At 33.7% G+C, this 10976-nt stretch overlaps 1 protein-coding gene across 1 annotated transcript; it reads left to right on the top strand.

Annotated features, from left to right (window-relative positions):
* The first annotated feature begins 3700 nt into the window (after positions 1-3700).
* On the top strand, positions 3701-8126 carry zgc:153044 (uncharacterized protein LOC751678 homolog). Its single transcript, XM_019090200.2, has 2 exons — positions 3701-3830; positions 6404-8126. Exon 2 carries the CDS (start codon positions 6416-6418, stop codon positions 6953-6955), a length of 540 nt encoding a protein of 179 aa, XP_018945745.1. The 5' UTR covers positions 3701-3830; positions 6404-6415; the 3' UTR covers positions 6956-8126.
* Positions 8127-10976: the final 2850 nt, after the last annotated feature.

Here is a 10976-nt window from a genome sequence, read left to right as displayed (position 1 = left end):
TATTAAATCATGATTTGTAACAATTTTTAAAGTGATTTTTTTGTATCCGTCATATGGTAATCTTTTGTGATTTATTCTATATATATTTGTGTTATATGTTTTGTAATATCATTTAGCTCCTCCCCTGTGCAGTACTTCAGAAACAATAAATGCTGTCATTGTATGTGTGACACTCCACTGCTGAAGAAGAGGCATGGACGGCTTGGAAACATTTACTTTCCCATAGGATTGAACCATATTTTAGGAAGAATCTTTTCCTTCTTATAAGACCAAAGGTTACTTAAAGAGGTAAGCTAAAATTGCATATACGTACAATTTTTGTCTTCAAATATAGGACAAGGGTCACACTTTATTTTAAAGTCCAGTTCTCCCTAGAAATTAAACTGCAAATTTTGCCTCCTAATTTGACTCCTAATTTGCTGCTCCTTAATAGTTAATACTGTATGTAAGTGGTTAAGTTTATGGGTAAGGGATCTAAAATATGATCATGCAGAATAAGGCATTAACATGTGATTTATAAGTACTAATAAACAGCCAATATGTTAGTAATATGCATGCTGTTTAGTAGTGAAAAATGTTTCTTAAAATAAAGTGTTACCAGGGCAAGACTGCAGAAATGATCTTACACTTAATTTTAAGGTGACATTGTTACAATGTAAATACTGCGTAATATTATATAAATGCTCTTACTATAGGGTTAGGGTTAGATTCAGGCTTAGTTGCTTGTAATTATGCATAATTTACTGTTATCATAGTAAGTAAATGTAACATGTAACTCATTTTAAAATAGTGTTACCAAAATGGCTTTTTGTTTGAACGTGATGTATTTTAAGATGTTTGAGACAAGATATACTTGAAATATTAAGATACTAACTGTGTTTAATACAAGTGTATTTTGTCTCACAGTTTTTTTCTTGCTCATATAAAGTAAAGTATAAACTAGTCAAAAAGACATGAAAAAATAGACATCAGTAATAACAGGTCAATAATAGTAAAGATTCTTTAAAAATTTACATTTTTACTCTCTATAATGTTTCTTTAAAGGAAAATTATAAATTATTATGAACCCGAGAGGAGGATTTTCAGAATTCAGTTAATGTTAAGAACATCCAAATAGATAAGAAGACTTAATAATTTAATGTACAGAATTTTATTAATGTGAGTTAAGAATGTTTATGTGAGTGATGAGTTGTCTGTTTACAATTGAGACCAATTATTCTCAAACATTTTGATATTGAGATCACTTACATTTCTTCCGAAATTGTTAAAATTAATGATAATTACACAAAGTAAAAATAGAACCACCAAACACGACTACATACAACGTCAACGGCCAACATTCTGCTGAACTAGGGAGCTGATTGAGATGCACCCTAACTAATGTTCAAAGTAAATTATGCTAGTATATTTTCAAACTGTTCCAAACCCAGCAATCACTCAAACATGCGCTTTGTTGCTAGGAGACATTTGACAAATGTAAACAGTATGTGTTCTAAAACTGGCTGAAACATGTTTTACTTCCTCTGACACAAAGAAATCGAAGTCTGAAGTTAAAAAAATTGAGTCTGCATGCATTATGCACTATGCGATTTTCTGCAAAAGCTGTCAACTAGCAGCTCAGTATCTATCTATAACTTTCTCTCTGGCTCTGACGCAATTAGTGTCAAAGCATAATGGCTTCAAGTCAAGGCAAAAATGTCAAGCATTCCAGGATAGAGTGGATTAAAGCACATGGATACTGGACTCTGGAGCAGTGGAAACCTGTTCTGGGAAGTGATGAATCAAGCTTCACTGTTTGGCAGACAGATGGGCAGGTCTGGGTTTGGTGGATGCCAGAAGAACGTTACCTGCCTGACTGCATTGTGCCAGCTGTAAAGTTTGATGGAGAAGGGATAATGGTAAAATCTTCAGAGAGTTGTCATGATTGAAATAGTTAAATGGAATGAATGGCTACAAAAGTGTCTAAACTGCTATATTGTAGGCTATCTATACTATACAGGATGTGGAATATGGTTATATAGTTTAGTCTTTTAAGCAGTGTCTTTAAATGAATTCACAGGTAACTGCACAGGCAACCTGCAAAACTTTGTCTGCAATGAGTGTGGATGGTTTTTACTTGACCGTCTATTCACTACAGTCCCTCCGAACACCACAGATGGCTCTGTCTGTATGCACCACTATTTGAATATGTATGAAAATCATTCCAATCAGCTTAAGTAGAATCTCAATTTCATCACTGGTGATATTTCCTTTGAAAGCTATTCATATTATCATATTATAAACTTGAAAATAAAGGTTCAATTATAGGTATAATTATTAAGAGAAGTTATGTTCCATTTGATTTTCAAAAGAAACACAAGAACAAGCGAGCCTCTCCCCACCTATAACAGAGAGATGAACTTTCTTTCATCCTAACCTTAGAGGATATTTGGACGGGTTATGCATAATTATAACTTTGAAAGACAAAATCAATAACACTTGATGAATAGTACTCAGACTAAAACTTAACAATTCAACTGGAAAATTGAGGTGACCAGTTTTTGAAGGATTGAATGCATGCCCTTGTGAAAAAGAAATACACTTCAGCATACTTTTAAAAAGAGTGCTTCTTATGGAAAAACTGAACTTTAAAATGTAATGTTTTCACCCTTAATTGTATCCTAATTTTTCATTAAATGCAGTTAGCCAAACTTTAAGTTCATATTTATATGTAATTTCATAAAAACTTCTATTGTGTTTAAAATATGGTTAAAGTGTATTGCTGAATATACTGGCAAGCATTTTTATTGAACTAAAACATTTTAATGACATTTCTACTGAAAATTGTGTTGTGTTTAAATAAATATTTGCAATTACACATTTGTATTGATTAAGTTGCAATTTAGTCAATTTAAAATATTTTTAAAACTTTTAAAACACTAAAAGACGCATCAAAATGTACTACTTTAAAGCACAACAAAACATTTTTAAAACATACTGATTTAATGTACTTCAAAGTAAAATGATTAATTTGACATCACTACAAAGTCCACTCTTTAAAAGTATGAAAATGTGTCAGTACACTTAAGTGGCCTTTTATGCAAATTGATAGTTTTCACGTGACGTCACACACTCATAGGAACGCCCACCTGGAGGGCAAAATGAAGCTTTGCTCCACTGACCACCAGTTATTTTTACACAGTTTGCATTAAGTAGTAATGTAGTAAAACACAGATATTAAAAGGTGAAATTCAGTAAACACCTAAATGATATATATTTTGTACAGGCAAGCAGATGAACCCAGAATATAAACACAATGTGCAAAGTTTCACGTCAAACGATTATAAGGAAAACACTGAACCATTAAGCGGACTGCGTTCATATTCCGGCCTGGAAATGACAAATTTTTCATTTATAAATATATTATACATAGTTCTTTCTTAGAGGATAAGCATGGATCATTTGAGTTTTTATCTCATTGCCCCTAACTAGTGTCAGTTTTCTGCAGTCCACGAAGGGAAAAAAGTAGACTACTTCAAAGAAAGAAAGAAAAAAATCTATGATCCAATCATCAAATGGTCTGAAAGCAAACGCTAACTTGTACAATACCAGATAGATAGATAGATAGATAGATAGATAGATAGATAGATAGATAGATAGATAGATAGATAGATAGATAGATAGATAGATAGATAGATAGATAGATAGATAGATAGATAGATAGCACTCAATTTATTTAGCAGTTCCGTTTTTGGCGTTTATAGCTCTTAGCACTAGGTGGCGATGTGCTCCTACAGTTTCCAAGCCACATCGAGTAGAAGAAGACTTCATCAGCTGACATCCGCGTACAAGTAGGTATTTATTATAGCTAATATTTTTGCACTTTTGGCAGTTATAGCCTACTAATACAACTTTTCAGACAATCCAAGATATTACTTTTATAATGCAGCGTAATCTATTGATAAATACACTGGCTTCTGTCGCAGTTTTTAAGATGATACACAGTAGTTAAATGTTTATCATGTATCGAAGCACTGAGAACGAGCGGCGAATCTAGTATAAAATATATTTTACACTCAGTGTGTTCTATAGACTGTTTTATTATGTTGGCTTAATTGTACAAACGTCCTTTTAAAAAAATCCCAAGCCAAGGTTGCAAAGTAAATACACCAAAATCTGGACAGTCTGTAAGTCTCTCCGGTAACTCATCAGGATCCAGTGCTGGGCAGTAACTGATTATATAACATTTTATTGGGTAATTAGATTCCAGAAATTAATGTAATTAGATTATATTAGATTTTAAAATACTCCTACACTTACTCAAACTACACTTACTTTTTTATTGATTAAATATTATTCACACAATACCAATATATGATTCATAATGTATTTATTCTCCAAAATAATTCAAATGTACCTTTCTAAAGCAGCCTTCTGCAACATTCAGAAAATCAAAGACCATTCACTAGTCAGGTGGCTATAATTACTCCGAAAACTGAGGGGCCACACAGCATTTGACCACTGGATTTACAAAAATCATTTCAATTTTCAGAAAGCTTTTAATGAACACATGCATTTTTATTTGAATTATTTTTACTATGTATCTGTAAGAATATTTCAAAAACATTCAAATGCATGTTATTTCTTATTTACATATAATGCAGGGATTCCCAAACCTTTTTTGTCAGCCGGACCTCCCGAGTACACCCGAGGTTTCAAGCTAATAAGTTAATAATTAAGTAACCCATTTGCATCTTCTCTAACTCTGGTTAATAGTCACATATTTTAAGTAAGTTTTTTTTTTTTTTTTGATTGTATATAATACACAATTATCAATGTGATAAACAATTTAGGTCAAAAGTAATCAAAAGGTATTCCAATTATATTACCAAAAGTGTGTAATGTAATTGATTGCATTATTAATTATGTCATGTAATTTGGAATCAGTAATGGATTACAATTTGCAAGTAATCTATTTAGCACTGTCCTGATCTACAGTCATGTGACACTCTATTGAGTTTCATGGTTTTCTTTAGCAGGGCATAATAATAAAAATCATCTGGTCTTTGTCGGGTCTTAAAATTTGTAAAATAAATCCTCAGATGAGCAACATCACATGACATATTGCACCATGTCACTATTTATTTAAAAAAAAAAAAAAAAAAAAGCCAAGATGGAAAAGCAATGTGTGACAAACTTAGGACACCCTATGATTCAGTTGCCTGTAGATCCACTATTAACTGCAATAACTTGAAGAAATCATTTTCTGTGTGACTTTATCAGTCTCTCACATCGTTCTGGAGGAATTTTGGCCCACTTTTCTTTACAGCGTTGCTCCAGTTTATTGATGTTTGTGGGTATTTGTTTATGCTGGGATGACCACTCCTGGGAGGATTGGGGTCTGTTCTGAACATCATCCACTTGTGAATAATCTTCCTCACTGTGGATTGATGGACTTCAATTTGTTTGCAAATGACTGTAATACTCTTCCCAGATTGATAGCAGCAACAATTGCTTCTCTGAGATCATTGCTGATGTCTGAACACAGACCGGCAAACTTATGCTTTTATCTGCTTTTTTTTACACATGCAGTTTTTGGCATAATTTTTGGTAAATAAATCATGACATGGTGCAATATGTCATGTGGTGGTGTTGTTAATCTGAGGTTTTATTTTCCAAAATTTAAGACCTGCCAAGGACCATGTTTTTTTTTTATATGCCCTGATACAGAAAAGTATGGAATTCAATAGGGTGTCCTAACTTCTTCACATGACTGTATATCTATCTGCTATTTATCTAGTATCAGTATCTACTGTAACTGTTTGTCTGTAGTCACAACCACCTTGAACTACCTCGCAACTGCCTAACAACCACCAGCTCACCTTAGCAACACCCTAGCAACAATGTAGAATTCAGGGCCAATTGCCTAACCACTTAGTAACATTCAGTCTGTGTATATCACTGATTTTATGGTCTGTACCTTCAAACAAAAATCTTTTGAAAGTATTTTAGGGCTGCAAAACGATTAATCGTGATTAATCGCATTCAAAATAAAAGTTTATGTTAACATACAGTATTATATGTGTGTACTATGTATATATAAATATACACACATATATGTATATATTTAAAAAATATTTGTATGTATATTTATACTTGTGTATATTTATATTATATATTAATATAAATATTTTATATATAAATCTAACATATTTTTCCTTTATATACATGTGTGTGTATTTATACATAATAAATATACACAGTACACAGATACATAGTAAGCATAAACTTTTATTTTGAATGCGATTAATCGTTTTGCAGCCCTGAAGTATTTTAATCATGTAAGCTAGACAACTTTAACGTTTGTCAAATTATGCTTTTTAGTTGTGATGTTTGCAATATTAACACTTGCACATTTTCCCAGTATTCATATACCATGCCAGGAAGAGCAGGTGGACTCGGTGGGTTTGCTCAGATAACGGACTGTTTGTACATCGGCAACAGCAAAACAGCAAGCGACTCTTCGATCATCCGTTCACTCAACATTACATGCGTTATCAACACAACTCAGGACGTAAGCAAAACAAACATCCCCACTGTGGATTACATGCACGTGCCTGTCGCCGATGATCCTGAATCCAGACTCTGTGACCATTTTGACACCGTTGCTGATAAGATACAGCATGTCAGTGATGAAGACGGACACGTGCTGCTTCACTGTAACGCAGGGGTCAGTCGCTCGGCGACGCTGTGTCTGGCGTATCTGATGAAGCACCGCTGTATGACGCTAGCGGAGGCGCACGCGCTGCTCAAATCACTCAGACCCATAGTGAGACCCAACAGCGGCTTCTGGAGGCAGCTGATCGAGTACGAGCGCAGATTACATGGCAAAAATACAGTCAGTATGATAAACTCTCCTGTCGGACACATTCCAGATCTGTATGAGAGAGAAACAAGAGGCTTGATTCCACTTTAGGAAATGAATAACAAACCGTGATATCTTGTGCTTCCTGTCATCCCATTCATGTTTGAATGATTTTGGGCATTTTTATAGTTGGTTTATGTATTATAATTTTGTCTGAATTTGTTGTTTTTTATAATAAAGTTTTTGATGATGTGCACAAAAAATGCCACAAGATGGCAGAAGGGCACATTTAATCTTACACAAGTCTTGGATTACTTGTGGATTATTGTGATGTTTTTATCAGCTCTTTGGACTCTCATTCTGACGGCACCCATTCACTGCAGAGCATCCATCGGTGAACAAGTGATGTAAATGACTTCATACAGTACATCCACTAAATATCATCTTGGGACCAGATTTTTAAAATCAATGCAAATATGGCTTAAAAAGTGAGGTTAGTTCTGAGAACGCTCTTGCATCTGTACAGTTAATGCCATCTGGTTCAATATTTTTGTTGGCCAATACAATGACATTCAGGTATTTTAGTCTGGCTTAAGTGTTCCAATACATTTTGGGCCAGTGTATTATCAAAGATTGTTGTGGTTTAAACAAGAATGTTTTTATTACCAACAATATCCATCAACAAAGTTCTATTGTAAGTCCTGAAAAGCAAATACCTCCAATGAAAAAAAAGTGTGTCACTGAGTCAGTGAACATTCAGTATTGGCAAAAAACATGTGCATCCTAAATCAACATCCCATACACTTTAAAATATATTATAAGTTGTAAATACAACTAAAATTATTATTGTTTTACAAGAAAAATAAATCAGTATTTCCATTTCAAAATGTTTAATTCAGTGTTACTTGCTAGCAATTTCTATGTGAAAATCAAACATTGGTAAAGTCATGCTTTTAATATTTTGAAGATCTTTAAAAATTTTATTTATTCCTGTGATGTAAAGCTGAATTTTCAGCATCATTACTCCAGTTTTCAATGTCACGCAATCTTTTAGAAATCATTCTAATATGCTGATACATGCTCTTATGCAGTCAGCTACAGTACATGCTTTTATCATAATCACAATACACACTTTCCCCAAAGGGAAGTGAATACGGAAAGTTTTGAAGTTAGTAAGTATAACTACATGTCCTTTGCAATGAAGATCTACATAAATGGAAGAAAAGATTATGTATAATACATGTTTATTTATGATCTGAATAAATTCTATATCTAGAATGTTTTTGTGTTTCTAATGTGTGTATTACCAGCAGCATTTTTACTGAGACACGTGTTGGAAACTCACACACCCTGTATGAGAATATTTGATATGTGGCAATAGTGTGACTGGCATGAAGATTGTTTCCGTGTTTAAGGTTTTTATTTTTTATTTTATTTATTTTATTTATGTGGTCACGTGCTCTGGGCATTGTTTAAATATTCCACGTCTGTCCTGGAAATCAGAAAGTCCGGCTTATGAGGCTGTCAGGGGTTTTCCTTGTTCCTGAATCTATGAATATCAAGTATACACAGTACTTTTCTACTGTCTTGTCTCCTGGGGCAAAAAAACAAAAACACAACTGAAAGTTATATAACTGTTATATAACTTGGCTAGGGTAATATATTATGCCATATTTCTTATCAAATTTTACATTCAAGTACAACTGACCTCACAAAAGAAGAGGCCTGTCCATTCAATTTGTGTTTCAAAGCAAATCTGCCTTAAATGGTAAAGATAGCAATAGTTCTGGCCATCCAATACATTTCATTTTATTTTTCATACTGCTTCTTCCAATTCCCAGATATTACAGTTACACTTGTAAACAACACCAGGCCAAGCTGTGTATCGTGAGACTCTTATTTCAGTCGAAACTAAAAAGGGAAGAGAGAAAAGGGGGTTTTATTTTGCTGTTTTATACAAACATATCTGTTTTCAATTCGAAACATCATGATAATGCCCCGCAGCTTGAGGCCAAAGCATCTGAAATATCTTTATCCTTAGTATTATTTATGCAAATGATATTGCATTTTTGATAGAAAGAAAATATACTGAATTTCACTAAAATATATAATAATAAAAAAAGAACTGAAATACAAAGATCTCCACATTACCTCCAAACACAGGTTTTCCGGATAAGCCCTGCGGTCTGGTTGATACCCAGAGTACATTTTGGCTCAGTTATCTGGAAGGAATGATAAATCGGATCACACAGATACTAGCTAAAGTGTCCATTATAGGGTAAGTTCACCCCAAAACGAAAATCTCCTAAAAATGTACTCTCTCAGGCCATCCAAGGTATAGACGAGTTTGTTTGTTAATGGCAACAGATTTAGAGAAATGTAGCATTACATGACTTGCTCACCAATGGATCCTCTGTAGTGAATGGGTGCCGTCAGAATGAGAGCCCAAACAACTGATAAAAACATCACAATAATCCACATGTAATCCAAACGACTCCAGTCCATCAATTAACATCTTGTGAAGCCAAAAGCTGTGTGCTCGTAAGGAACAAATGCATCTTTAAGATGTTTTTGACTTCAAGCCATTGAATTTAGCTATAGAATATGAGTCCATAATCCTTAATAATGCTTCCTCCAGGGAAAAAGTCCATGCCTGTTGTCCTCTCACATGAAAATCCAGCCACGTATTTGTTTAGAACGGTTTTGGTCTGGTTCAGACAGAACAACTTTTACAATAGAAAGCAATATTATGGAGTATGGACTTGTATTTTAGCCTGAAGCAATGGTTTGAAGTTAATATTATCTTAATGATTAACTTGTTGATGAAGAAACAAACTCATCTATATCTTGGATGGCCTGACAGTGAGTCAGTTTTAAGCATTTTTTAATTTTTGGGTGAACTATTCCTTCAACCAAAAAAGAAGACTTGTGAGAGAAACTAGAGTTCATGAACTGAGAATGGAAAAAATATGTATAGCAGTCAACCATATCAAGCATCAAGCTATTACTCAAACATAAGAGTTATTTAAGAGTCTGAACTTGCAAGGGAATGTACACGTGTACAATAACTCGGGGTCAGTAACAATGTTTTTGAAAGCAGTCTCTTCTACTCATTAAAGCTGTTTTTATTTGAGCAAAAATACAGTGAAAACAATGATATTGTGAAATAGCATTACAATCTAAAATAACTTTTATATTTTGATATATTGCGAAATATAAGTTATTCCTGTGATCAAGGCTGAATTTTCAGCATCATTACTCCAGTCTTCAGTGTCACATGATCTGCTCAAGAAACATTTCTGATTATTATCAATGTTGTAAACAGTTGTGCTACTTCATACAGCGGGTAAAAGTAAAAATATTTCCAAAGGTGCTGTTGACTTGAAATTTTCACCAGATGTCGGTAACAACCCAAGTAATCCATACATACAAATCAAACAAAACAAATAAGTTCAGAAATAAAGTTATGTGTAATAAAATGGAAAGGCACAGGGAAAACGTATTGAACACATGAAGAAAGGGAGGTGCAAAAATGCATGGAAAGCCAAAACACCAGGATAGCATTTGTTGAACTTTTTGTAACATTATAATTATCTTTACTGGCATTTTTTAAATGCATAATTTAATGCACCCTTATTGAATAAATGTGTTAATTTCTTTAAAGAAAAAAATAAACCCGTGAACAGTATGCACATGAAATTAAAAATCAAAGACTGAAAGCTGACTATTGTGCTAGAGCAGTGAACCACAATCATCTCTGTGTCTGTCATACCATGTTTATTATTCTGTTTATAGTTTATATATCCATACTTCTGTTTTCCAACTGCATGAAAGATCATAGCTCCTGTAGATGTGCTTAGATGAAATGAGCAGGTTTGTTTATGGACTTTTTATATGTGTTTTAATGGACAGTACAGTGGACGGAGAAAATGCAAAGAGACCTCATCTCCACTGAAGCAGCACATTAATGATGAACTATTCCCTCACCTTCATGTGCAGCACAGTTCATGGCTGATATAAAGCGATGATGTAATCTGTGTTAGACAGCTCTTATAGGCAGCCCTTGTGCTCATTGTTCTCAGGCATACTGCCTACTGCATACTGAAGCAGGACAGTGTTTGATGATGCAGTG

This window comes from Cyprinus carpio, chromosome B5 (assembly GCF_018340385.1).
Source record: "Cyprinus carpio isolate SPL01 chromosome B5, ASM1834038v1, whole genome shotgun sequence".
In the NCBI taxonomy this organism is placed as follows: domain Eukaryota; kingdom Metazoa; phylum Chordata; class Actinopteri; order Cypriniformes; family Cyprinidae; genus Cyprinus; species Cyprinus carpio.
Note: the sequence above shows the minus strand (reverse complement) of the source record. Positions and strands in the feature narration are given on the sequence as shown.

Coding starts and splice junctions, on each gene's coding strand:
- zgc:153044 (XM_019090200.2), top strand. CDS start 6,416: ATGCCAGGAAGAGCAGGTGGACTCGGTGGGTTTGCTCAGATAACGGAC.